At 50.0% G+C, this 27,444-nt stretch overlaps 3 protein-coding genes across 9 annotated transcripts in view; all 3 read left to right on the top strand.

The window, feature by feature from the left end:
- The first annotated feature begins 910 nt into the window (after positions 1-910).
- On the top strand, positions 911-10,596 carry METRN (meteorin, glial cell differentiation regulator). Its single transcript, XM_001373252.5, has 4 exons — positions 911-1,282; positions 5,699-6,120; positions 7,821-7,880; positions 9,584-10,596. Exons 1-4 carry the CDS (start codon positions 1,185-1,187, stop codon positions 9,898-9,900), a joined length of 897 nt encoding a protein of 298 aa, XP_001373289.2. The 5' UTR covers positions 911-1,184; the 3' UTR covers positions 9,901-10,596.
- Positions 10,597-20,987: 10,391 nt separating this feature from the next.
- ANTKMT (adenine nucleotide translocase lysine methyltransferase) lies at positions 20,988-27,160 on the top strand. 7 transcript variants are annotated; one of them, XM_007499258.3, is made up of 7 exons: positions 20,988-21,111; positions 23,848-24,011; positions 24,098-24,254; positions 24,791-24,810; positions 24,953-25,093; positions 26,133-26,183; positions 26,676-27,160. In XM_007499258.3, the coding sequence occupies exons 2-7, from the start codon at positions 23,850-23,852 to the stop codon at positions 26,874-26,876; spliced, it is 732 nt and encodes a 243-aa protein (XP_007499320.1). In that variant the 5' UTR covers positions 20,988-21,111; positions 23,848-23,849; the 3' UTR covers positions 26,877-27,160. The 7 variants fall into 7 exon arrangements, with proteins under 7 accessions (XP_007499320.1, XP_056661711.1, XP_056661710.1 ...); XM_056805733.1 differs by lacking the exon at positions 24,791-24,810 and adding an exon at positions 21,585-21,816 and having other exon boundaries at positions 21,004-21,111; positions 24,098-24,202; XM_056805732.1 differs by lacking the exon at positions 24,791-24,810 and adding an exon at positions 21,585-21,816 and having other exon boundaries at positions 21,030-21,192; positions 24,098-24,202.
- The window catches only part of HAGHL (hydroxyacylglutathione hydrolase like), a 62,804-nt gene continuing 61,492 nt past the window's right edge, over positions 26,133-27,444 (top strand). The window contains exon 1 of the mRNA XM_007499245.3: positions 26,133-26,183. The gene's annotated coding sequence lies outside the window, so the exon portion shown is untranslated. The remainder of the gene's footprint in view (positions 26,184-27,444) is intronic.

Here is a 27,444-nt window from a genome sequence, read left to right as displayed (position 1 = left end):
AGGTGTGTGTGGGGGGACTGAGGTGTGTCCGGGCTCCCTTTGCCCCCAGGAGGGTACCACCCTCCCAACTGTTCCTGGTCTGGCTCTCCTCACCCCTACACCCCTAAGCCAGGTGGTCTCTTACTCTAGCAACCTGGCTGGGCGAGGGAGGCTTGTGGTTCCTTTCAGTCGATGCCGCCTTCCTTCCCTAGTCCTCCCCTTTATCAATCTCTCTTCTTCAGGCCCCCAGCCAGGCTCTCCCGCGAGGTCGGGTGGGGGACAGAAAAAAGTCCCTGTTAAACCTTAGCATCTTAGGACGGGAGAGAGAGCATGGAGTAGGAAGGAGGCGGAAAGTAGCGGACAACGATAGTGGGAGGGGGGAAAAGAGTAGACTAGGTATCGCGGGTGGGGGCAGAGCAACGGAGTGCATAACGAGGCGGGTTTTTTGCTAATCATTATGACGTATGGTTTAATTTAATTCAAGTATTTCCTGGGCTTCTTTCTAGGTCCGGAAAAAAAGTTCCACAAAGTCCAGGGGGCGAAACGAGACCTGGGGTGGGGGCGGGTGGGTGCAGGGAGAGAGGGAAAGAGAGCGAGGGGAGTAACGTGGGACAGCGAACACTCGTCGCTGTGGGCGAAGCCGGCGCCTCCTTTTCCGCGGCCCCCACATCTGGCTCGGAGCCCTGGAGTCCCCTGGGCCGCACGCTTCCCCCTGCCCGCCTGATAGCCCGATATTGTTCTCTTATCCCCTCGCCTCCGCTCCGCTCGGACTGACCGGGGCGGGGGCGGGGGTGGGGGCAGGGGCTCTCCCACTCCAGCCTCCTCTGTCTCCTCGCTCTTCCGCAGCCTGATTGGAGGAAAGTTTCGGGACTAGGTCACGATTGGAGGGTTTTGTCGGTCTCCGCCTCCTTGCTCATCCCTCCCCCAGCCGCTGGCATCCCCCCTGCCCAGGTTGAAAGTGGCCGGCGGCGCGGCGGTCAGCGCCGCTGGGGCTATGTGGCCGTGGGCCAGCGCTGCCGCTCCTCTCGCCTTCCGCGGGCTCTGAAGCGCCTCTGCGAGAGGAGATGGGGGCTGCAGTTAGCGGAGGCTGAGGCTTGCCGGGTGCGAGGGTCTGGGGATGCAGCTCCAGCTGTTGCTGAGGCGGCGGCGGGGCTGCGGCTCCTGAGCGCCCCGGGGCCCCAGGACTCGGCTTCAGCCGCCTGGCCATGCCGCTCCCACCGCTGCTCTGGCTGCTGGGCTGCGGCCTCCTGGCCTCTGCGGTCCTGGCCAGCTACTCCGAGGATCAGTGCAGCTGGAGAGGGAGGTATGGACGCCCCCACCCTTATCATGCCCGATCCCCTTCCTCCCCCACCCCAGACCTCCCCCCAGCCATCCTCTTCTCTTTTTCTATCTTCGTACCTCCCTCTTCAACCTCTCTTTGCTGTAGAAGGCTTTGCAATTTATTATTTTGCCCCCGTTCCCCGAGCTGTAGAAGGGGGAAGGAGGAGGAATATATAGTAACGTGGGGTTTCCTCTCAAGACAGGGTGGGAGGGAGAAGGGGGGAACCCCCCCCCTTCACCCGGCACGGGGAAGGACTTTCCCCCCTTTAGAGTGAGTGTCTCCCTTCGCTCAGGAGAAATCCCTTTTTGGGGCTTCTACCCCCATCACCTGGGACGGGGCAGCAACAGGGAATGGGGTGGTGGGGAGCCGGGGTTTGCGTGGATTGAGTGATGAGGCATCTCCAAGGAGAAGGCGGGGCTGGCAGCCCGGCGGGAGGAGGGAGAAGTCACAAAGTCAGCTTGGTTTTGTTCTCCTACGGTTTTTTGGCGGGTCCTCAGAGGTGGGCCCCCCCTCTCTGTTTCATCTCCCCACTACATCCATATGCACACACATTCTTCTCTCAGTAGGGGAACCTGTCCTCCTGGCATGCCGAGGATTTAACCCTCCCCCTCACCTCACTTGTCTCCCCCCACCCCAGTCTTTCTCTTGCCTGATTCCCAGAAGCTGAGAGCTAACCCCCACCGGCCTCTGGTTTCTAGGAGCTTGGGATTCAGGAGCTGTGATAGGAGGGCGAGGATATTTGAAATAGGTTCCAGTGCCCCAGCGTTATGCGGAGGGGAGCACTAAGGCAAAACTTAGGCAGGGCATCACCCTGGAAAGGGAAAAGATGGAACCCAGATAGGGAAAGGACAGAACCCTCTTTGTGAAGCTGCCACTCTCATCCTGTTTGGTGCGAGGCTTGACTGTCCTCATTTCTTTCAGAATTAGTATCGGTGGGCAGGGAATTCGCTTTTTCTCTACGGACTGAGCCTCAGAAGTGAGAGCATTTCTAGGGAGAGGGTTTGGGAAAATATGTGGACAACTTGGCAGTTGGAAACTTCCCCCACTGAAGAGCTGTCACTAATGAATGGGTACCCTCCTCTTTCCTGGAAGAACAAGAAGTTAGGGGAGGTGACCATGGGCATAGGAGGGTGCGGTCGGATGAGGGACTAGAAAGACTGAAATCCCTTGCAAATTGATGAACTCTTGGGGAGTCAGGATCCTTGAGATCTAGTTGGGGTCCTTCCTCTAGCTCAGCGAGTGATCTTGGGCAAGTCAATTCCCATCTTTTGAGCCTCATTTCCCCACTCTTTAAGAGAAGTACATTTAGAGTAGATCTCTTAACTCAGCCCCCTGATTCCAAGTTTGGGGAACTGGGGAGTAGGGGACAGGATAAGCCATCACCCAAGCTTCCCTGTTCCTCATATGGCCACGGAGACATTGTAGCCAGAAAGGAAAAATATACGATTTTTTTCTGTCCCAGGCCTAGATTGAAAACTAATGGAAGATCCCCACCTTCTCTTTCCCCTTCCCTCAGTCCAGTGTGATGCAGATGTGTGAGGATCTTAGGCTGGGATGCAGTCTGCAGGGCCCCAGGGAGGATTAACATTTCAGGATCCACAAATCGCTGATCAAACAACTTGTGGGGCCTGGAACCAGCTCAGAGGCTGAGCAACTGGAGAAACAAGGGAGGCCAAAGGGACTCTGTGTAGTCTGCTTGAAGAGCATCTCAGGGTGGAAAGGTCATCTAGTCCATCCCTCTGCCTCCAGCCAGAGCATTTTCTCCTCCTAATGAACCCAAAGGGAGATTACATGGTTTGCCCTGGGATCAGACACTGCTCTCCCTACCTTTATATTTCTTCATGTAATCTTAATCAAATTACCTCCTGCTGCTACTTAAACAGTTCCCTGGGAAAACAGCTGTTCTCTGTCCCTCATAAGACAACCTTTTCTTGGCTTGAAGGTTCTCTCCTGCTCTTTGCCCCACATCTTCTAGCTTCTTGCCATGTCTGCCTGCCTGCCAGTCTCTCTCCACCCCCATCTCCCAAAGGCTTTCATTGGGCTTTCCAGTCACTTTGTATATCAGTCTGCATTTCTTGTAATTCAATGTCTATGGAAACTGGCCCTAGCTTAGACCGAGGACCCTGGAGGTCCAGGCCAAGGGCCAGACCAGCCTTTCCTCAATTATAGGAAGTTGGATTCTATCCCTTCCAGCCCTACATAAGGAGCCCTTCCTATAGAGCTGCCCAGAAGTAGAATGGGCTAGTAGTGAGTAAGTATTCTCTGCAAGGGGAAAGATTAAGGAATGTCTTCAAGAAGAGGTTGGATAGTGGCCAGATGGGTGGGTCAGTGGCTAGAACACCAGACTTAGAGACTGGGTTCAAAGCTGGCCTCAGATACTTCCTAGCTATATGATTGTGGGCAGGTAATTAACCCCATTGCCTAGCCCTTACCGCTCTTCTGCTTTGGAACCAATACACAGTATTGATTCTGAGACAGAAGGTGAGGGTTTAAAAGAAAATTAAAGGTTGGGTAACTCTGGATCTGGGCTCTGGGAGAGAGGATCCATTTGAAGGCAGGAATTAGACTAGATGACCTCTGAGATGCAATCCGACTCTTGAGATTTTGTGACAGTGAGGCACGGTGCAGGAGAAAGAGCACTAGCCATGAGACAGGAGACTTAGGTTCTTGTCCAGGTTCTGCCATTAACTTGCTATGTGGATAGAGCTCTGGGCCTAGCGTTGGGGAGACCTGATAGGACCTCAGACACCTACCAGCTGTGGGACTCTGGAAAAGTTACTTAACTTCTGTCTGCTTCAGTTTCCTCCTCTGTAAAATGGGGATAAAAATAGTACCTACCCCTCCAAGTTGTTATGAGAATCAAATGAAATAGCATTTGTAAAGCACAAGCTATAGAAGAAATGCTAGCCATTATTGTTAGCTATTTTTTTTATCCCTTCTTAGAACCTCCTTTTTATACTTAAAATCAGGAAGTTTAGCCTCTCAGAGTCTTGTTTCCCCTTCTATAGGATCTCTTCCATTTCTAATGCTCCATCATTTTGTGAATCTCTGATTTTTGTTTGTCCAGTGGCCTTGGAGGACAGCTTACACCTTTCCTAATAATGAGATCTAACACCAAACATGAATGGCTCTTGCGAGAGATTTTTCTGGCAAAGGCTGGATAACCACCTATTCAGTATGGTGTAGAGGGGATTCATGTTCAGATGGAAGCTGGATTAGATGGCGCCTGAGGTTTCTTTCCATAGGAGATTCAGTGATTCTCAGGATAGAGGAGAAAGTAGACGACTTGTTAGGCCAATGCCACATGACCTGGCATTGGGCTGAGAAAGAAAGCTTTAGGGAGAGAGGAGGGTTAGTGCTTGTTTCTGATAGTTTAGATTCCTGTGGCTCAATGTACTGTGGTCAAGATTTCCACCAAATTCTCCACCCTTCCCCCTACCACATGGATGGGGAAAAGTCCAAAATCTCCGCTGTAGGGGAATCTCAGGAGGCCAGCTAGGCCATTCCATTACCTGAAATCAGAACCCTCTTCAATAAAGGGTCTTGAACCTGGGGTTCATGCACTTGTTTTTTTCCCATTTGGGGAACTTATTTCAAAACAGTTGTTTTCCTTTGTAATGCTGGATTTTCTTATGCATTTAGAAACATTGTTCCAAGAAAGAGTCCACTACACCCAACAGGCTAAGAACTCTGCCCTCCATCATCGCTGACTAGTGGTCATTTAGCTTTTGCTTTAAGATTTCCGTTGAGGGGGACCTTTGGATGCTGACCTTCTAGATGTTGGATAATTGTAATTGCTAGGAATTGTTCCTTACCCCAAGCCTCTCTGCAGCTTCTGTTGCTCCTACCTCTACCTTTGGGGGTCAAACCCATGTCTCAACTCCCTGGGGCAGCCTGGAGTTACTTGGCCTGTTATGTTGCCCCTCGTCTTCTCTTCTCCAGGCTAAATGCTCCCACTTCCTTCAGCTGACTTCCCAGGGGGCCTGGTGGCAGGCTCAATGCCTCATTCTGGTTCTCTGCCCCTGGACCAACCACAATTTGCCGATGATGTCCAGAGCTGATCTCTGCTCCAGAAGTGGTGGGTGGGGCAGAGTCCAGCTGTGCTTTCCTCTCCCAAAGCTAGATGCCATGCCTCTGGCAATGCAGCCTAAAACCCCATTTGATATTTTGGCTGCCAAATCACTATGACCGTTTGATTGAGTTTTCGTGGTCTGCACCGCCCTCCCTTGTGGCAGAGATTGGGCTGGGCTCGGGGTCAGGCTCGCAGCCTCAGTGTCTACATTTACACAATGGGGGTGCTCCTTCTTGCCCTTCCATGAGGCAGAGGTTGGGGCAGGGAAGTGCTGCGGGTGAGGGTGCTCTGCTGACCCTGTCGTGGGGGGTGGCATTTCTTGGCAGTGGCTTGTCCCAGGAGACGAACAGCGTGGAGCAGCTATCCCTGCATTGTGCTGAGGGCTCCCTGGAGTGGCTGTATCCAGCGGGGGCCCTTCGCCTTACCCTCTCCCCCAGGCTGCCCCCAGGCAGTGCTGGTGCTGGCCAGAGTCCCAGGCATATCACAGCCTGCATCAAGTCCTCTGGCCCCTTCCGGGGAGCCCAAGTCTACGTGGAGAGAGATGGACTCCTGGAGCTGCTGCTGGCCGAGGCCCAGGGGCCGCCCCGAGGCCGGTGTGTCAGCTGGCAGCCGCAGGAGAGGGTGGCACTGTTCGTTCAGTCTACCCCACACCGGGACATCAGCCGCCGAGTAGCCGCCTTCCGCTACGAACTTCGAGGGGATTGGCACCTGCACCTCCCGCTCTTCACCCACAACCTTAGCATGGAAGGTGAGGAGGCCTCCGAGGGATGGGCCCTTTTCTGCTGGCACCATTGCATGCATGGCACCGTCTCCCTCCTCTGTCTGAACTGAAACCTGTACCCGAGAGGGAGGTGTTTTTGAGTCAAGGGGTTAGAATGTCTGGGTTTTCTTGCCAGGCTGGGCTGTAGCCCGACTTGCTGGCTATCCTTTGGCAAGTAGACAGTTACCCTCTTAGGGCCTCAGTTTCCCCAAATCCAAATGAAAAAAAAAGTGCTTTGAGATATCTGAGGACAGACTGAGGATCCGGGAGCAGGATCCTCGCTTCAAACCCTGTTCTGAGTGGGGAGCGGCCCCTCCGCTTTTCTGCCTGAGGATGGGTGATAGTCAGAGACAGGGCATCAGACAAGACCCTTGGCTGGATTAAGTGAGAGGCTGGAGGCTGGCCATGAGGGAGGACCTGCTAGCTCTTAAGGAGGAGGGTCCTAGTGTATGGCTGCCCCTCACCGCTGCCCACTGAAAGCTCCAGGAATCGGGGCAAAAGGAACAGAGCCGACCTGTGGCAGGCAGAATTCAGGTTAGCTGTGCATTTGTTGGCTGCAAGGCTTACCAGGGGAGGCCGAAGAGGCCTCTACCCAGGGTTTGTTTAAGGGAAATGTGGGCAATGACCTCCCCGGGGTGTTTGGAGGCTGCCTGACCTCTCAGACTTCCTCTCCGCCTTAGGAGTCCGTGATTGGGCCTCAGGGAGCATGTGGGAAGCCCTGCCTTGACCTGAGGCCTCCCATTTGGGGAGGAGGAGTAACTTGAGTCCCTTCTCCCCTCGGCCTGAAGGGGGAGGGGAAGCGGGAGCCAGGGTTAGAGCGTGCTCCCTCCAGGGGCTGGGGGCCCAGAAGGGGCTGTAGCCCCATGACCTCCCTCCTCTCATCCCTCCGCCAACCCCTGCATGCCGCCAACAAAAGTCCAGTGTACTATCTGTGGCCTGGCTGCCTGGTCTCCATGGTGATACAGGCACTCCCCCGCCATCTCCCCCGCTGGGCCAGGCAGCTCATTCCCATCCTTTGAGAGCCCCATGGCTGGATATGATGGGATTAGCCCCACCCATCTGTTGAGAGGGGGTGGGAGGTTGATGGAGGTGGCCAGGATGAGGGGGAAAGATCCCTTCTCTTCTCTCCAGAGGCCTCTGGGCTTATCCCAAGGGCTCTGCTTTCTCCCAATTGCCAATTTTCTAAGATGCTCCTCGGAGCACTTGGTGGGCCAGGATGTCTCGGGCTTGTCATGGAGGCCAAAGAAGGGAATCGAGAGCCTTGTGGCTTCTTTCTGAGGACGAGGGATAGAATCGCATGTGTGTGTACGTGTAGGACTCGTGGGGGTGTCCGCCGGAGCACTCTCTGGCAGCAGGAAAAGCCCGGGCTGACCGTCAGAAAACCTAGATCCAAATCCGTCTCCACCACTTACTTCCCCGGGGGACTTCAAGTCGCTTTACCCCTCGGCTTCCTTCTCCGCAAAGTGGGAAGACGAGCACTTGGACTGCTAGGCACGGTACAAACGGGAGTGATGATCAAGGGGATTCAGCCCCCAAGACTAGGGTTTGGCCAGTGAAACCTCCACTAGGCACTTTCCTGTGCAAATGGCCCTGCCGGGTATCCCAGAGGGCCATGGGGGAGTGGGGGAGGAGCAGGAAGCCCGCCCGGCCTGGCCTGGCCACCTCACGCTTGTGCGTCTGTGCCACAGGGACCTGCCGCCCGTGCAGTGATGCTGAGGTTCTCATGGCTGTGTGCACCAGCGATTTTGGTAAGTAGCTTTTTGGCTCCTCAGACTGGCTCTGCTCGGTGTCTTTTGGCAGTCCACCCCCATCTTATCCCAGCTCCTCCTCCCCCAAACTGCTGCCCCCTTCCCAGGACTATTCTGGGCTCTGATTGGATTCTCCTAGCATCTCTCTTGGCCACTGTCCCCATCCTGCTGGTGTTTGCCCTCTTTCTGCTGCCCTTTTGTCTTAGGTTTCCTGGGAGGGAGAGAAGCTATTTGTCTGGAACCCTCAGTAAGTACAGTCCCCGCTGCTAAAAACAGGTCCAACCTTTGATCTCCGCTTGTGAGGTGACGGAGGAGGGAGAGTGGGCAGTGAGCTCGATGCTGTCACAGACTTGGGGAGCCTGGGGAAGAGGAGGGATTAAAGGTCCACGGGGCAGCACGGGGCGGGGGGCGGGGAGGGAGGGGGCGTAGAGCTGACCCCTGTCCCTAGAAGGGTGATGAGTAGCAAGCTGTAAGCCATGCTCTGTTCTGGGGATTCTGGGAAGCCGAGCCTGGAGAGCATGCAGAGCATGCGGAGGGTGACTGCCAGGGATGGAGATGTGGGGAGGGCCTGGCCTCATCAGCCTTTGCAGGTTGCCCAGGAGAGTGGGCCCAGTTGCTATGGGAAGTCAGGGGGTTTATTAGTTCCTCTGACAGAAATCCAGAGACTCATCAGCAGAATTGGCTGAGGAGAGAGAGCACTAGGGTGAGGGGTCAAACGATGCAGGGGAGTCTGGGGCCTGCAGGGGTGGGGGAAGGCACAGCTTTACTTGACAGGCTGAGTGATGAACTCACTCCTGCAGCCTATCCCTTTTGGTATTGCTGGCATGAGCTTACTCTTCTAAGTTAGCAAGAAGCCTGGGATCTCTGCTAGCTACACAGCTCGACCTCCTACCCCAAGGCCATGCTAGTCAGGTCTCTGGCAAGGGGGTGAGGGTGGGATTTCAGCAGAGAGAGAGCATCTTGCTTAGCAGCCATAAGGCTCAGGTTGTGGCCAAGGGGTGTTGTGAGGATGCCCTGTATGGGGGCTGGGTAGTATGAGGCCAGGAGGTCGATTTATCAACTTCTGATTGGAGTCCAGAGACTCCTCAGCTGATAATTCCTGCAGATATATCTGCCTCAGGCATCCCTGGGAATCTTGGATGTGTTGAGTGGCAAGCTCACTCTTTCCCCACCTCTCTCTAGAATCCCACTCAATTGGGGACATTGGATTTTCCTGCAGAAATGATTGACAAATGTGGGTCAAGACTGGAGAGGAGTTATCTCAGGGGTCTGGGACAAAGAGAGAGGCTTTTGGAGGGACTCAAGTCCCTAGATTTTAAGAAAACTTCAAGTTGGAAGAGAAAGAAAACTTCTGGTTCATGCATCCCCTAACCCCAGATGATTCACCTGGCCATAGCCTCTGCCCTCAGCTACTCCTCCCTCTGCCCCTGTTTCTTTCACCGGCACAGTGTGAGAATTAAAATTAATATGCAATAACTCAAGTATCATATTTATAAGATTTATTAAAATAAAAAAAAACTAGAGTTAAAAGGGAGCTAACTAATTTAAACCACAGTCATCATTGATTTTAATTTTTACAACAGCCCACGACCCTTTGCCTCTCGCAGCCTCTTTCCCTATGAGCACATGTGGGTCTTTAGACCATCAAAAGCTGGACAGCTTTGCTTAGAGATAGCAAATATTTTTTTTCCTTCCTCTGGCAGTGGTTCGAGGGACTATCTGTGGAGTGACTCATGACCAGGAGCTACAGGAGTCAGTGATCAGTATCAGCACTCCTCGCATCCATCGTCAGAAGTTCCCATTATTCCAGCCCGCTGAGTCCTCCAACCAAGTGTCCGGTACCATCCGCACCCCTTTGCGCTGTGGCGTCAGGCCTGGGCCTGGCATTTTCCTCTTCACTGGTTGGAGCCACTTTGGGGAGGCCTGGCTGGGCTGTGCTCCCCGATACCAGGATTTTCGCCGCATGTATGAGGCAGCCCAGGCCGCTCACCATAACCCTTGTGAGATGGCCCTGGATTAAGGCTGTCTGAAGTTGGGGAGAAGGCAAGAAAGGACCCCACTTATCCTCTGATCACTGCTAAAAAGCTATCAGCACCCAAGACTGTTGCTGCCTTGAGCCGTCTGTCCAGAGGTGCTGTAAGAATAAGGGATTGCTTGGATCCTAGCTTTTGTTTTAGGAGTCGGCAAGGTCTAACAGCCAGCCCATTCCCATGCATCTGGTCTGAAAAGTGTTGCAAGCACAGAATGCCTTGGGAGATGTCAAGTGGGCATACTCTGGATGATTCATTTTGGTGGGGTGGGGTTTGGCATTGGGTAGGGAAAGTAAATCTTTTCCATGGAAGAGACAGGGATAATCCCTGGTACAGACCTCCCCCACCATGACCACCACCAGGGGGGACTGCCCTAGTGGGTAGACTCCATCTAATCCTGCAGAAGTTGCCCCTTGGTGCAAGTGATCAAAGAGTTCTTAGAGGGGGAAGTTGAACTGGCCCATCACCCTAACTTCCCCTTGCCAGGTGGACACTGCTGCTAGAGCCCAGGATAGCCATCTTGGTGGGCATCTCACCTTGGGAAATGACTTAATGGGTTGGGTTAGGAAGGGCAGAGATGGAAGGCAGAAAGGTGGAAGAGGCCCTGGGTGCCCTACAGTTATCTTGATACCAAATGTATGTGCTGACAGTGGTATTTGGGGAAACTAAACTCTCTGCCAAGTGTGCCTGGCCTAGTGGTTTCTTCCTGTTTTCATTGGAGGGTAGGGGTTTGGCTGGTGAAAGCTCTGTGCCGGGGGAAGGCCGGGGACCACCATGGTCCTGGTTACTTTCCTTCTCTGACTGGGTTTTCCAGTCTACAGAGCCTGTTTGTTGGGGCTTATGGGGGCAAACCTCTTTGGGGGAAAGGAAGTGAATTCAGTGAAAGGTGGGGGTGGTGGGGTATGGTGGGTTAGAGTGTGAAATGACTTGAAGAGGGTCAGACCCTCTTTTCCTTGGTACCTTATTTATTATTATGTGTCTCCTACATCTCTTCTCCCCCTGCCTTCCAAGTCTGTGATGGCCTCATGTACATGTTGTTTCTATTAACCTGTATTCTAGGTCTGTTACAGTACATATATCATATTGGCCATCCCAAGACACATGTACTTTCTCAAACACAGGCTCTCACACCCACCCACTGCTCCTTGCATTCTCTCTCACACCACGCACACACACAAACACACACACACACACACACACACACACACACACTCCTTCTTTCTCTTGCACTGAAGTTACCACAGTTCTCCCAACTCCTGAATTTTATAGTCGCCCACGATGAGAGCTGAAAAATGGGTTAAAAACTCCCACTTACACACACACACACACACACACACACACACACACACACACGGAACATCTTCCCCCAGCCACTCTCCATCTCTGAGAATTGAAGCTGGAGGGATGGAGAGATTCCTGGAGGCTGAGCTCACACTGGCCACCATCCAGGAAGGCAACTGAGGGGATGAGGAGAGGAAGATGCTCTTTCAGAGCTTGCATCTCAAAGGCACAGACCCAGCAGACAAACTCGGTTTTTAGAGAAGTTCTCCTAGGTGGCTGGTTAATCTAAAGTGGGTAAGAATGCCTGAGAAGAAGAATGTCAAACACAGAGGGAGGCAGAGAAGGAGGGTAGATTAGCAAAAAAGAGGAAATGTTCCCTAGAAAGAGCTGGATCCAAAAGACTGTTTCCTTGAGATTTGTGAATGGTACTGGCCTGAGATTCAGAACTCCTGGAGTTTGTGGAATTTGTCTCAGCTTTGACTTTGAATGACTGGGAAAAAGTCACTTCCCCCTTTGCGTGCCCTAGTCACCCTGTCTGTAAAATGGGGATAGGAATCTTTGGCTCTGGCCCACCTTCCTGGGGATGAATGAGAGGATGTCTGTGATGTGCTGGGAGCTCCTCAGAGGTGGTGGACGTGAGGGGAATCCTCAATGCCGTGGGTATTCTGTCTTGATACTTGCTAGAGAGGAGAAGGCAGATTTTCCAGAGGGACTAAGAAGGAGGACTGGGTGGGGAAAGGGGAGCACTCTAAATTTGGAGGACAGTGGATGGAGGATGGTCTTGTGGACTGAGGAGGGAGGGAGAGTGAGAAGGAACCCCATCCTTGGCCCAAGCTTGGCCTGTGAGTCAAGGGCTCTCGCCCTACTTTCAGCGGTCCAGCACATTCCAGGGAAGAATGTGCCACTTGTTGGTGAATTTCCTTGCTGGGGCTGGGGAGCTGTTTCACCCAGCTGGGCTGAGGGCTCAGGGCTCTCCCTACCCCCCCTTGCCAGCCCCGGAGGGGGAGCCACACAATGGGGTCTCTAAGGAGATGTTTCCCGCCACTTCCCCCCATTGTCGCCCTTTCTCTCCCTCCCCCATTCCTTCCTCCTTGCTCTTTCAGGCAGATAAAGGGCTGAATTGGTGAATTGGTGGGTTACAAAGAAGAGGCGGCACAAAGCCTGAAAGAGGCAGAGGACTGTGGCTGCTTCCCCTGTCTCCCCCCCCCCCAAAAAAAACTATGAAGCCAAAGCCAGGAAGGATGACCCCAGAGTCCCTCTGGTGGCATAGCTGACTTCCTCCCAGTCCCCTGCCATGAGGGAAGAGTAGAGACCTGCCTGCTACCCCCCCCCCCCCAAGGCTTCTCAAGAGCCTGAGGAAAGAGTGCCTCTGGGGGGGGGGGACAGCAGCTGGAGTTATTTTGGAGAAAATGCCAGGATCATATATCATATCAAGGTTTCCTCACCCCCTTCCGAGGCCCCAAGGTACTCTGTTGGTAGAGGGAGAGTTGGTACCAGCACAGGGAATGAAGGACAAATGTGTGTGGGGGGAGCCGGGGGGAAGCAGCTGGGAGGGAGGGGGGCCTGTCAGAACATACAGGAGGATTCCCCTTCCTGTCACTCCATAGAGAAAGCAGTTTGGGCTGGAGGAGGGAAAGCAGGCCTCCCGGCAAGGGTGATCTGGGTTCGAGTTTCAGCCATGAAACATGCTGGCGAAAGGAATCTCCCAACCAGGGAGCTCCCCATACCGCTCTTGCCCCTCCTGCTATTTCTGCACGTTCGCCTCCAGGGACTATGTCTGGGATGGTCCCTCGGGGCTGGGATGGGGACCAGCAGCCTCAAAATGAACCACAGCCAGAGGCCTATTTCCAAATCCTCTTCGGTCTGATTCCGTCTTGGCCAGGGAAAAGAGCATCTTCCCTAAGAGACGCTGGCTGCAGAGAGGCCCGGCCATTCAGGACCAGCCTCCAGACCAGCTTGTCCTGTGGAATCGCATCCCGGTGTCTGAAACCATCTGCTTCCTGGTCACGGGGGTCCAGGGGCCTCCCTTGGCTTAGGCTTTTCCAGGGATGGCAGTCAGTCAACAGGTATTTATTGGGGAAAGACTTCCTAGGGCTGAACAAGATTCAGTGCTGGAATCTTGAGACTGGAGTTAAAGCCTAGAATCTGTGTTCTCATCTGGCTGTGACTATGACGGGGCTATATCACCTTGGGCAAGTCATTTCCACTCTGGTCTTCAGGTTCTTGATCTGTGAAATTAGGGGATTGATAGGGTCCCTCCCCGAGGCACTAGATGAACTGTCCCCATCACTAACCCTGGTCTTCCTGTTCAACCTTCCACTCGCTCCACCAAGTCTGGTGGCAGCATGCCATGGTGGAGTCAGGAAAACCAGAGTTCGAATCTTGCCTTAAGCTATGTGACCCCAGTGGTGGTGGTCACTTAACCTTTCTCAATCTCAGTTTCCTTCACTGAAAAATGGATGGAGTAGCACCTACCTCAGGGTTTTTTTGTGGACCAAATGAGAAAAATGACCTAGTTGTATAAAGTGCTTTGCGAGCCTCAAGGTGCTGTATAAATGCCAGCTTTTATTCATGACACTAGTGATACTCACCCACATATTCCTGAACCCGCTCTTGCTCTGGAGTTCTGGCCCTGCATAGACGGGTAGGAAAGAGATTACAACTGGGTTTCCTCTTTCCAGAGAGAAAAAGGCGAGGTGGTGGCTGCACCGGGCCGGAGGAGCCCCTTATGGTTCCGACCCATCTCCAGGGAAATGATCCGGAGGAATCACAACATTTTTATTTTTAAAATCCAGGCCGTAGGTCCTTTGCCCCATGGCAAGCGTGGGAAGGGAGGGATGCTCTGGTTTTGCTTTCTGTCCAGGCTCTTCACTGCTGGTTCCATGAGCCGGAGCGTCGGGGCTCAGATTGGTCTTCGTGGAAGGAGATCCGTGTGAAAGGACGTGTGGGTGTGTGAGCGCCTTCCTGTGCCGCTGGTGGCAAATGGGATCCCACATGCATGTGCACCCCGGTGTCTTGTGGGGGCGGTGCACGTTGACAAGGGCATGGAGGAGGCTTCTACAAGAATGTCTGGGACACATCTCGGGTGAGGCTGTGGGTGTGTGAGAAAGTGGTCTGCATGCCTGGGAGCTTTTCTGTGTAATTGGTTCTTGGACGAGAGTAGAGAGAATTAAGTACAAATTCCACATGTGGCTTCCTGGGACTCATTCTGCTATTGATCCGAACCAGACTAATCCTTCTAAGGTTTAGAAGGGCAGCCTCTTGTCACCCCAGGGTGGCAGGGCCACTAATGAATAGCAGTCTCCAAAGGGGAAGGGCTATTGTGAGTGGGTTTGGGCTGAGGTCTCTGGGCCTGCTCTCTCTCCAGTGCTTAGAACATTGCCAGGTCACTTCTCTTTTCTGGAGCGGTTCCCAAGGTCCAGGGCTTTCCCATCATCTGGGAGTGCGTAGTTGCAGAAATCTAAGTGGCAGCCTCAGCCGGGGCCCCATTTGGGAGTGGGGGGGCCAGGAGGGAGGCGGTGTGTGTGCTTGGGAAGCTAAATGAGATGGCTCTCTGCCCTGAGGCCTAGGGGGACTGGTCCTCTCCCCGGGCTCTGTCCAGTGCCTGGGAAGGATCTCTAGCTTCTTGAGTGCTCAGGTGGGCTTGGGAAAGGGCCTTCTCCCAGCTCAGCTGCTTTTTCTCCCCTTGGCTCTTGGCTGTCAGAGCTGCGGCTGAGATTGCAGGCAGCTGGGGAGGGAGCTGTTCCCAGCACATAGTGACAAATTCCTGACATTCATGGCTACTTTACAGCACGGAGGGAAAAAAAAAAGACCTAGGAGGGTAAAAGATTAAAGGTCTTGGGCTCTGAGAGGTTTCCTACCAGGAGCATAAAGCCTCTCTAACTCAGTCCTCACCTGCCCCCTTTTAAATCCTTTGGAATCCCAGTAGTGCCCCCTCTTCCCACCCCCAGGCTGGGAAAGGTCATTTCTCTGTATTCCTAAATCCCTCTTTATGGATGGTCCAGGGTGGGAAATCTCTCCAGTTTCCTTCTCTCCCCGGACAACTGGAAAATTCAGGAGTGAGGAGTCATAAGGATCCAGCTTACACTCCAACCCCAACCCAGGGAATAGCCTCCCTCCACCTCCATCTCCTCTCACATTTCCTGTCCTCCCAACTGGACTCGCTCATTTTCTCCGCTCACTTCATTTTCAGTTTCCCTCACACATCATCTTTCTTAACGGCGGCCCCCTTGCTAATTCCCTGGCCCTTTATTTTTGTTGGCTTCTCTCTCCTCCCCAAGGGCTCCCTCCATCTCCACACTCCCTCTGCCTCCATACTTCCCCGTTTTCCTGCTCTCTCCGTTCTACACCCCCTCCCTTCTCTTTGCCTGATTTTCCATCAGATTTCAAGCTAATTGCCTCCAGCTGCAGGAGAGAACCGGAAAATCAGAGAAGTCTCCGTGGCGGTTCATTTGGCTGGGGTGAGGGCTCAAGATGGTTTCATTTAGCGAAGCCCTGTTTGGTTGTCCCAGAACAGGAGCTAGGAGGGGCCGGGGCCCCAGCCCTAATGAGGGGAGGCTGGTGGAAAGAGTCCTCGCTATAAAGTTTATCACTCTCTTTGCTCTTCCCCAGGCCCACTGATCAACAACCCTTCTGGCTCCCAGTGCATCTGTCCTTCCTCCCTGGACCCCATTCAAATAACCTAAGCCCAGCGATTATGCCTTTCGACAGTATGTTGGATGTATACAAAATGCTTTCTCAGCAGTCATTTCTAGAGTCCTTCCAGCACTGATGAGCTCTGATGGTGACAGCAGCACACAGCGGAGAGGGAGGGGTAGGAATGCCTAGCCATGAACTAATGATGGAATTCGGGAGTTGTGGTTCTCTTCCCCTCTTTGAAATTGGGCCAGAGGGCCAATCTCCCTGGCCCTTTGGGAAACAGTTCTGACTTCCTGGAAATTCCCCACCTGGACCACCCGAAAAGAGTGGAAAGACCTGGGCTCCATTCCCAGCTCTGCCACCGACCATCTATGTCAGTCCGCAGAGCCTTCATTGAGGGCTTCCCACGTACCAGCCATGTGCTCAGTGCAGGGCTCAAAGAAAGCCAAAAACAGGGTCTTTGCCCTCGAGGAAGTTCCATTCTGATGTAACATGGAAGCAGTTATGGACAGCAAGTTGCATACGGAGTAGATGGGCGGTAATTTCAGAAGAAAGGCTGGGGAAGGTGCCAGGAAAATCACCTCTAAGCTGAGTCTTAAAGGAAGAGAACCCCAAGAGGCCCAAGGGGAGACAGAAAAGCATTCTAGGCATGGGGGGTGGGGAATAGTTGGTGAAAATAACTGGATTTGGCACATGGAGTGTCATGTGTAGAGAATAACTTGAATGTTGGGCTAAGGAGAGTAGAATAGATTAAAAAGATTCAACAGATAGGAAGGAACCAGGTTGTGAAGGGTTTTAAAGCCAAATATGATTTTGTATTTCATCCTGGAGGTGAGAGGTCACTGGAGTTTGAATAGGGAAGTAACACGGTCAGCACTTTAAGAAATGACTTTGGCAGCTGAATGGAGGATGAACCGGAGGGGGGAAGGGCCAACCAGGAAGCTCTTGCTATATATAAGTCTAGGCTTGAGGTGATGAGCCCCTGCACCTGAGCGGTGAGCAGTCCTCTGAGTAGAGAGAGATGTGATGGAAGTAGATAGGACGAGCCTTGGTAACTGGATGTGTGCAGAGATGAATGAAGGATGATGATGTTGAGGATGTGAGCCTGGGTGACTGGGAGGAGGATGTCTTTGACAGTGGTAAGGAAGTTGGGAAGAGGTAAGGGTTTGGGGAGAAAGATGAGTTGTTCTGGTTATGTTGAGCTCGAGAGGCCTATGGAACGTGCTGCTTGGCATGTCCAAAAGGCGGTAGGTTGGTGATGCGTAGGCATGTGTATGGGCTATGCTGGGCTGTGCCTAGGCTTTTGGCTGACGTAGGGCTGTTGGGTTTCTGGGGATGCCTGGTGGTTGCAGCTATTGCTGCTTCTCCTGCTTCCTTCCTCTCTGGCGTGGGAGGAAGAATGTCTAGTGAGTGACATGGGTCACCTGGAAGGCTGGTGCCCCTCTGCCACCTTCCTCCTGAACCTCTGAGGTGTTGCCTAAACTGCTCTAGTGGTGTTACTTCTACTTGGTGGAACCCCATTTCTATCAGGGTTGCTTAGGTTGATCTGTCCTCCCAGTGTCTAGGATGGCCTGGAGCCACATCAGGGAAAAATCAGTTAGACACTTTTTTTTCTCTTTGACTTTGCTTGGCCAATTTGTTTTAATGTAGGACTCTGGGGCTCTGGTTGGTTCAGGGGAAAATGAAAAAAAAATTATTTTAAGCTTTAAAACGATGTATCCTGGTCCTATGAATAAGGGGGTAGGGTCCAGGTGGTGCTTTTTTTTTTTAGACAAGAAAATAAGGCTAAAAAAGTTATTCTATATTTGGGGGGTAAGGGAAAGGGTTTGATTAAAAGGAGCACTTTGCAAAATTTGTACTTTAAAAGTAAAGTTTAGTTGTTAATTTTTTAAATTGAGCTTAGTTAAATTTTAGTGTTTTGTTTGAATAAAATATTCTTTATGAATGAGTATTCAATAAATGTTTGCCTCTAAAAAATAACATTCTCTGGACACATACCCTAATCATAGGAGCTACACATGACTAGAACAAGGAGCTAATTTGATAATATTAAAAGGTAAACAGATCAACTTAGTCACCAGCTCTGAAAAACATCATCTTAAAGCTTCAATGTTGACCATTTCATTTTAGAGACCTTTTACTACACAGAGAAAGATCCTCGGATTTTAGAGTTTTGAGGAACTTTAGAGATCTTGCAGACTGACAAGCCTTCAATTTCTGATACTTGAAGTTGGCACAGGCTTGCAGTCAGAAGGGTCACAAGGCAGATCTAGGATTCAAAGAAGTATATTAAAAAGAAATACAAGGCAATTTTTTTTCTGGAGGGGAAAAAAATGAGCAGTTGGGGAGATTGGAAAAAGCATCATGAAGAAGGAAATATTTGAGCTGTGATTTGAAGCTAGGACTTCTGGCATTCTTTCTACCCCGCAAATATAATTGGCTTTAAGGCTAAAAATTTGTACCCTTCATTCCCTGCCTATCAAAACTTTCAGCTTTTAGAAATATGAACATTGAGGGTAAGGGTGGTGGTTGTCTCCTTTTGTGGGCCCCCAAGCATGGTTAGATTATAGAATTTTAAGAAGCACCATGACATAGAAAAGAATGGGCTGGACCTGAAGTCAATAAAATGTCTGATACTACTATATAGCTGTGTGACCGTTTACAATTTATATAACCTCTGAGCCTCAAGTTTCCTCTCCACAAAATGGGGATGAAAATATTTCTTGTACCTATTTTACAAGATTGTTATGATAATAAATATGATAATATATGTAAATGCAAGTCTTTCAAGATGGAACCCCAAAGGAAAGTGCTTTGTTTTAACTTAGCCCTGCTTTTTAAAGTACTTTGAGTGACAGAAAAGAAGAAACAGGTAGAAGCTTGGGAGATGGGGAAACTTGCTTGGGAAAGAGATGTGTGTATGTGTCAGGGGATAGGATTAGAAGAAAAGGCCTTTATAACATCTGTCACTAGGGAAGCAACCTCAATCTCTTCTCCCTCCTCCCTGACTCTTCTAAACTGGGAAGCTTATCCCTGTCCTTCTAGAGCATCAAAGCAACCACAGTGATGTGGCATATGGCATCCAACAGGTACTGGGGCCTGATGACTTAAATCAGCAAGAAGTGCCTGAATTGTGTCAGAAAGTCTTTAAAACTAGAGGGCCCAGCAGGAGCTGATGGTGTGGTGGTGACCCCTCACTTTCTTGCCCTTTTCCCCTAGGATCTATACACTAGTACATTTCCTGTCCTACCCCTTCAAGAAGGAGCTCAGAGCCCCTGATGCACTACAACTATTAGACCTGCATTTCTGCATTTCCTAGCATTGTGGGCTGGGCCTGCCAGCTCCCTCTGGCCCACTGAGCTTTACCACCTGCCCTGCTGACCCCACTGGGTATTGCTATTTGACCTGCCCTTACAAATATAAGGATCCTTGGGCCTGGTCATCTGCTCTAAGGTCTGTAGTGTTTTCTTCATGTAGAATGTGAGCTCCTTGAGAGCAGGGACTGAATCAATTTTCTATTTGTATCCCAAGCAATTAGTATAGTGCTTGGCTCATAATAAATATTTTTTTTCTCATTCTTTCATCTTGTTTGGCCTCAGTTTCTTTGTCTGTAAAGTGGAGATCTGAGGTTCAAATGAGTTGATATATGTGAAAGAATTTTGTACATTTTAAAGGCCCATAATCATTTAAATAAGACTATAAATAGCAGAGAGGGCCACAACAAGCATAGGCAGAGGGAATTTCCTCCCTGGAATATCCCCTACACTAGTGAAATCACAGATCCAGTCCATATTCCTTTTATATGTAAGCATCCACTAATGTCAAACTGATGCCGAATGAATGGTGTGGAGGTGACCCTGGGCTCCAGAAGACTCAACAAGCTGCAGACTCAGGTAGGTGCTGTTGAACTGAGTACCCGTCCAGTAAAAGAACCAGCCTAGTTTAACTGTTGGGGAGGCCCATCTCCAAAAGTGAACCACCAGGTGTTGAGCATTTGGTCACAACTCCAGAAGACTCCTTACTAGGGCATGGAGGATTTGTGAGTTGCATCCATAAAGGGGATACTGAGTGGCCACACTGAGGAAAAACATGCAACTTGTTGAAGTATTGCCTTTGGAGTCCTGAACTTGGAACAAGTGGAGGTGTGGAATGTCAATCTATAATGAGCTCTATTTTCTCCTTTGAGATTAGGCACCAAATGGGGGCAGGTGGGGAGGGGGTGGTGGTGGAGGAGGCTTTCCCTCCTTCAACATCCCCTCCTCCCCATTCTGAGAGGACTCTTCTGGAGAACTGCTTGGTCACAACCAACAATAGCCCTCTTTGTATGTGCAGGAATCAAGCCCTTGAATCAGAACTGTGAACCTAAAACTGGAATGAGCTGCACTAGGTTGCTGAACCCCAACACTCATTTTTTACTGTATCAAAGATGTTTTTAAATTCTAAATGGGGGGGGGGAGGAGGGCTACCATTTAAACCTGGGTCTGTTTTGGGTATCCTCTTCCTGTGGCCTTAAGGTCTTCAGAGCTGGAGACCTGAGCTTTCTTATAGACTGGTACACAACATTTGTACCCCTGGCCCTGAGCACAGCACCTGATACACAGCAAGGGCTAAAGAAGTGCTTTTGGGTTTCAGTCCCAAGTTTGACTCTTGTAGGAAGCCTTTCCTGATTTCCCAGCTCCCTTCACTTCGGGCATGTTTTCTCAACGCTTGTATGTGCACCCCCCCAACCCCCGCAAGCTCTCTGAGGATAGGGGCGGTCCGTTTGGTCTTTGTGCCCCAACTACCTAGCACAGTGCCAAGAACCCAAAAGGCGTTTAATAGATGCTCATCTTGGGCTGCGCTGGAAATTCTCTTGCAGCTCTCTTTAATATCGGCAAGAATGGACTTTTAAGGAGGATGTGCCAAACCGGTATGGCATGTCTGGGGCGAAGAAGATAACACAGATTCTCCCTACCCCCAACCTCCCTTAGCCACGTGGATAAAGGCAGGCTGACCACGCGCTCCTCCCCCAGGCTGGCTCCCAGGGCTGGGTGACCGTTAGGTGCGCGAGGAAGGAGGGGCGCGCACAGTGTGCGCGCGCACACGCGCTCCACTTTCTCATCTTTCCCCTCCTCCTCTCCTCCACCCTTCCCCTGCACCATCTCCTTGGTGACGGTGAGCGACGCGGCCAGTCAGATTTCCCGACCACCCCATTCAACTCGCGCACGCGCTCTACCTCCTAAGGAGGTCACGCGCCAGGCCAGGCCCGGCCCGACCCGACCAGGCGGCGTACTCTCTTCCGGGTGACCGTTGGCGACCTGCCCGTCCTTCCGCTTGACCTCGCTTCCCCCGATCGGCCGCGGCCTTGCAGAGGGGATTGGCCAGTAAAACTCGAGGGTGGGGGTCCTGGGATCCAGGCGGAGCTAGTGTACAGAGGATCAGGGGCTGCATTCCGCCCAGACTCTGCATTCTGCTTCCGGGGAGTGGGGTGGGGGTGTAGTGGCCAAACTCTTCCCTGCAGGAGCGGCGGCGAAAGGGATCGGGGCCCGGTTCTGTCCCCCAGGGATTATGTGGGGAATCTGGGAGGTTGGGCGAATGGCTTTGCCCCAGCCTGTGAGGCTTCGCCCTAGGCTTCCCCTAACCCCCTCCTCCTGAATGGTAGGAAAGGACCTGGAGGACGCGGATTCCAGAAGGTGTCCTAAGGCCTGACCCGGGGAGTGACCCGGGCTTTGGGGTTACCTCTGTAAAAAAGTTCCTTTATGTTTTGTCGCCACAGCCTCTCAAGGGAATTAGCATCAAGGCCCAGGGAGAGAAAGTGTGACTTGCACCAGGTCACACAGTAAACCGTAGAACTGGAAGAGGAGTCAAGATCATACCCTCAGTTTGCAGATGAGGAAACTGAGGTCCAGATAGGGAAGTGCCATGAAGAGAGACAGCTCCTGGATCTCCAGTCTCCCCTGATGGGTGGAGGATTATTAGGCACCCTCTGCTACCTACTTTCTACTTGAGTAATCAACATTTTACAAATCTTTTACACCCCCCCCCAAGTAGCTGTGGTTAGATTTGAACCCAGGACCTCTTGTTTTCAATCCTGGCTCTCTGCTGAGCAACTTAACTGTCCCCCACTCACCATTATATTATCTTACTCTCCATTAAGAGTAGCACAACCTCCACGAAGGGTTGTGGGGTGGAGGCAAGACATGATAGATAATCCTCCTATATTCTATCATCCTTGACCAGACCACATTTGCAAGTTTTGGTCACTACATTTTAAGGAAAGTTTTTACAGCATCCAAAGAAGGATTTTTGATGAAGTACCATGAGATCATTAGTGCCATATAAGGATCAATGAAAGAAACTGGGGATTATTTAACTTTGGGAAAATAACATGGAGGGACATGATAGCTGATTTAAAGTATTTGAGGAGTTGTCAAATGGAAGAGAAAATGGGCTTGTTTTGCTTGGCCCCAGAGGACAGAACTAGAAGCAATAGGTGAAATTATCGAAAAGCCTGATTTAGGATCCTCGAGAAGAAAAAATGAGCTAACAAAAGGAGAAACAGACTGCCTTGTGAGGCAATGGGTCCTATGTCACTGCAGGTGTTTAAGGAAAGGTTGGATGACCAGGAATCTTTGATTTGCTTAGAGAGTTTTTCTATAACCAAATCAAAGATTCCTGGTCTTATCCAGTGTGTTTAGAAGGGATTCTTGTTAAAATATATTTTGGACTACTTAACCTAACCCAACTCTCAGATTTTGAATATTGCTTTAGGCAAGTGTTAAAAATTGCATGCATAAAGAACAAGCAAGGTTGAAGGGAAGCTGTGATTATAAAAGGATACATTATAACATTCCTTTAAATAGCATATCTAAGTAGGATATTTAAAATAGGGTTGGCATCATAGAATTTCATTTTAGAAGTTTTCATCATGATGGAAAGAGCCCAGGTTTGCAGACCTGGTTCTGTTACTGACTCACCATGGGAACTTGAGCAAATTCCTTCCTCTTTCTGGGTGTTGATAATTAGTGCAAAATTGAGGTTTGAATTAGAGGATCTCTCCCTCTCTGTATATATGTATACATAATTATATATATATATATTTATAATATATATGTATATATAATTTTGTAAAATCTTTTACCTAAGGTAAGGCACATCCATGTTACATTGCTCTGTCTTTTCCTTTTGGGGATAGTGTAGAGTGATCAGGCCTTTTATTTATTAAAAAAAAAAACCTTTTCATCTTAGAGTCAATAGTCAATACTGTGTATTGGTTCTAAGGCAGAAGAGTGGTAAGGGCTAGGCAATGGGGGTTAAGTGACTTGCTTAAGGTCACACAGCCAGGAAATATCTGATGTTAAATTTGATCCCAGGACCTCCCAACTCTGGACCTGGCTCTCAATCCATTGAACTATCCAGCTGCTCCCAAGATCAGGCCTTTTAGATGATTATAGTATAGTCATAGTTTGAGGGGCAGCAAGGAGCTGAGAATGAGCTAATTTGAGTTTTATACTTAACTGCTCTGATTTCATAAGAAAACCAATTATTTTAATAGTTTAATAGGCACTTAGGATTTTGGTTAGTTGGTTTTATGTGGTTATAAAAATTAGTATAGCTCCAACACTTTAAAGTTTAAGAATCACTGTCCCTTTTATTCCTAACATGTGCTAATACCCTCACATCTGAACCCTATATATTCTCAGAGTTGCCCTTTGTCAGACTGACCCAATATGCTGAAGCTGGTGGTACAATGCATTCTGCAGGCTAACTCAATGGTTCCAAATCACTTCCCTCCCCCCCTCCCCCCACATGCTAGCTTGTAGAGTGAGATGATTCATTATCATTGGAACTATTAAGTTTTTTTTGTATGCCAAGGGTTTAACTGTCCTTGCTTTGCTTGATAAGGTTCATCCTCAGGTAGGAGGGAACTTGCATCTTGGGAAGGCCAGGGATGAGAAAGAAGAATAGCAAGGGGCCAATAGAGAAGTGGAGCAGAAAGGTGGATACTCAAAGCCAATTTATATATTGCCCCCCCTTAGCAATGGACCAAGATGATCCTGGAGAAGCCATGACAGAACTACAAGAGCGCTCCATTGGGGGATTGGGTGTCATGCAGTTGGCAGTTGGTGCTGGCTTATTTGTCTATGCTGTCTGGGCAGGGTTCCTCATGCCTGGTTTCCGCAGAGTGCCCCTGAAACTTCAGGTAAGCTGGCCTCTGGGTGGGGAGAAGGAAAGATGAATATTGATTAAAGCACAGCTTCCAAATTTGTGCCCTTTCTGCCTTCCCAGGTGCCTTATGTTCCAGCAAATAAGCGGCAGGTACAGAATGTGTTGAATCTTCTCCAGGGTCGCTCTGGAAAGATAGTGGACTTGGGCTCTGGTGATGGCAGGATCGTAAGGAGGAAAAAATCCCCCATCTCTGCTTCCTTCCCTCTGTCTCTTTCTGGTTAGAGGATAGAGTTCCTTTCAGACTATTCTACACTCGGGTCATTCCAAAAAATTCTGCAAACATTTATTGACCACTGGCTGAGTCCAGCACTGGGGGTGGGGGGTGGGGGACATAGAGATGAACAACTGTCACTACTCTCAAGGAAAGTCTGGTCTTGGTCTAGTATTTGCAGGGGAGGTTGTTAAAGAATAGGAATAAAACATACACATAGGTAACTAATACAAAATAATATGATGAATGCATAAGAAAAGTGCAAAATGTAATGAGAGATTTGTAGGAGCATTCATTTCCATTTGGGGAGAGAAGGAACGTTTCATGGAAAGATGGTATTGGGATTAGGCCTTGAGGAATGGGGAGATTTTAATGGGCTGAGGTCAGGGAAAGACATTTCAGGCAAAGGAAAGGCTATCAACAAAGGCACTGAAGTAATATTACAGGCTCATAAAATTATGACTAGGGCAGTTGGAGCTAGATTGTGGAGGCCTTGAATGCCAAACTTAATTGGGTTTCTTTTCTCATGTTCCATCTTATAGGTCTCAGGCTTCTTCATCAGGTTAGAATTTCTTCTGGATACCATTCCCTATATGTATATGTATATGTAGTCCATTACACTTAGCTTTTGCTGTGTCTTCAGCCAATGCCTTCCCTAATCCTTGAGGGTTATGGTAGGGAGCATTAATTGTTTTGCCCTGCAGGTTTTGGCAGCATACAGACGAGGATTCTATCCTGCTGTGGGTTATGAACTGAATCCCTGGCTTCTACGGCTTTCCCGACTCCATGCGTGGCGGGCTGGTTGTGCTCAAAGGGTTTGCTACCTAAAGGAGGATCTCTGGAAGGTAATTGCAGCTCTATATCCTTCCTTCTCCTTAATTCAGGATTCTAGTTAGTTGGAGTGGATAATGGGGCAACAGGGCACAGAAGTACTGCCTGGCCTAGTAAGCCACCTTACTCAAAGTGATGAGGCCAAGATGAGGTACCTAGAGAATATACCAATAAGAGGTAACTTATCCTTCTTAAATCTTCCCACCCATCTTTTTTTTTTTCTTAAACTCTTACTTTCTGTCTTAGTGACAACTGTAAGACAGAAGGGCAAAGGCTAGGCAAGCAGGGTTAAGTGATTTGTCCAGGGTCACATAGCTAGGAAGTGTCTGATGCCAAATTTGAACCCAGGACCTCATATCTCCAGGCCTGGTGCTCTATTCACTGTGCTAGCCACCTGCCCCTACCTCAGAGGACATCTACTTGAACCTCCTCATTTTGTAGAGGAGGAACTGAGACCTAGAGAGGGGAAATAACTTGCCTAAGGTCATAGAGAATAAGTGGCAAGAGAAGTCTCTTGACTCAGTTTAACCTTTTCCTCATTTTATCTAATCCCCTTGGTCAGATCAGTGTTAGAGGAATGACAGTTTCCAAGCCACCTGGAAATGAGCTGTTTTCCCAGTTCCTAAATGATTCTATGGCCTGGGGGCTTTGGACCTCTGGCCTCAGCCTAGTTTGGATTGGTTAAGATGTTTGCTCTCTTGCTAATATTTCCTTGGGCTTTTTAGGGAAAGCAGAGCCAGATAGGTGTTTTTAAAGTCTAAAAACTTGTCATTGGTCTAGCATAACTTTGACCTTGGAATTAGAGGCCATCAACAGAGGAAGAAGAGCAAGGGAAGCTAACCTAGGCCAATGGCCTCTTGGTTCCCTTGAAACTAAGAAACCAACTTAATTATTGGGAATCTGAAATTTATACCTGTTTAGAGGTTTCTAGGCTCCTCAGGTAGAGCACAAAGGTTCCCTTTTCCAGGTGTTATAAAAGTAGAAGAGCAATCTCTGAGTCTCTTGAGGTTGTCATTTATTCCTCTCCCATAAGCAGCCATATCTCTTTTGCAGGTGAATCTGGCTGATTGCAGCAACATCACAGTGTTCCTGGCTCCCAGTGTGGTATGTCTGAGCACTTCTAGAGGCTTTTGGGCCATGGGATTTGTTGAACTGAAATATTCCCAGGGCTAGGGAATGATTCAAACTGAGGTAATTGTTGCATCGTGGGCCAGTGCCCCATCTGTTTGGCTTCACAGCCAACGTCTGCTTGTTTCTCTAGTCATCCCCATGAAAAATTAGCAGGCTGTTCACAAATGGGCTGGCATTGGATGTTGCTAGGAACCTCAAAGATGTCTTGGTGTCTTTGAGATGGAATGGGAACAATTTGGAGGAAAGTAGCCACCAGATTTAAAAAATCCTTTGGAAGATCTTGTTTGACCCTAGGGCGGCAGACCAGCCATAGGGTTATTGGTTTTGAACTTCAGCCTGGTGAGGCCAGATTTTTCCTAACTCTGTGACCTTGTGTTTCAAACCAATTCCTTTATCCTTATTACTGACTTCCTCCTCTCCCACTCCCCCACCAAACCCCTCTCCTGACTTGGCCTCTTTCCACAGCTCTCTCTCCTGGAGACCAAACTACTAGCAGAATTACCCAATGAAGCCCGAGTGATATCTGGTCGATTCCCTTTTCCCAATTGGGAGCCAACAGCTACAATTGGTGAGGGCCTGGACAAGGTTTGGGCTTATGATGTTGGACACGTCCGGCAAACTATGGCTGAGAGGGCTGCAGCCTTCGAACAGGGAACACCAGTCTAGGTTTTGAGGAGGTACAGCTCTCTTCATGGGAGGGACACTGCCTTCTATATAAGAGCAACCCGGCTAGCCCTCCTCCTCGCCAAGGATTTCATCTTCCTTAACTACAAAGACCCAGGATGTGCTGCTCTTGGTCACTATATTTGGGGCTCAAACAGATGATAAGAGCCAACATTGAGGGAAGTTCAGGACTATTTCTGAAGATTTTTACTGACAGTCTAGAGGTCAAGAACTGAAACTTGTTTCCTGTGGTTCACATTTGAACACAATAAAAGTTGTTTTGTCCATTTTGATGCTCTCTTGACCACCAATGGAACCATAACTACTTTGCTTTCCCCCCCTCCCCCTCCAATTTTTAAAAAACCTCAAGTTGTTTCTTTTCCTCTGATGGCTCTTATCCTCATAGAAACCAGATTAGGTGGCCTGGCCATACTTAATGTGAATGGGCCTCAAGGCTCAGAGAGCTCGGATCATTCAAAGTACAAGACTCAAAAGTGTAGAGCCTTGTTCCAGGTTACTCTTGGTGGGATGATGGCCTAGTTCAAGGTTCACTATCACTGTAGGAAGGCAT

Source organism: Monodelphis domestica, chromosome 7, assembly GCF_027887165.1.
Source record: "Monodelphis domestica isolate mMonDom1 chromosome 7, mMonDom1.pri, whole genome shotgun sequence".
NCBI classification, from domain to species: domain Eukaryota; kingdom Metazoa; phylum Chordata; class Mammalia; order Didelphimorphia; family Didelphidae; genus Monodelphis; species Monodelphis domestica.
This window is presented reverse-complemented; position numbering and strand designations above follow the sequence as displayed.

What these genes read in the sequence shown, in the direction of transcription:
- METRN (XM_001373252.5), top strand. Translation starts at nt 1,185, where the DNA reads ATGCCGCTCCCACCGCTGCTCTGGCTGCTGGGCTGCGGCCTCCTGGCC. An exon ending in CAGTGCAGCTGGAGAGGGAG is followed by an intron (nt 1,283 to 5,698) that starts GTATGGACGCCC and finishes ATTTCTTGGCAG; the next exon opens with TGGCTTGTCCCAGGAGACGA. An exon ending in CCACAACCTTAGCATGGAAG is followed by an intron (nt 6,121 to 7,820) that starts GTGAGGAGGCCT and finishes TCTGTGCCACAG; the next exon opens with GGACCTGCCGCCCGTGCAGT.
- ANTKMT (XM_007499258.3), top strand. Translation starts at nt 23,850, where the DNA reads ATGGACCAAGATGATCCTGGAGAAGCCATGACAGAACTACAAGAGCGC. An exon ending in GTCTCAGGCTTCTTCATCAG is followed by an intron (nt 24,811 to 24,952) that starts GTTAGAATTTCT and finishes TTTGCCCTGCAG; the next exon opens with GTTTTGGCAGCATACAGACG. An exon ending in TGTTCCTGGCTCCCAGTGTG is followed by an intron (nt 26,184 to 26,675) that starts GTATGTCTGAGC and finishes CTCTTTCCACAG; the next exon opens with CTCTCTCTCCTGGAGACCAA.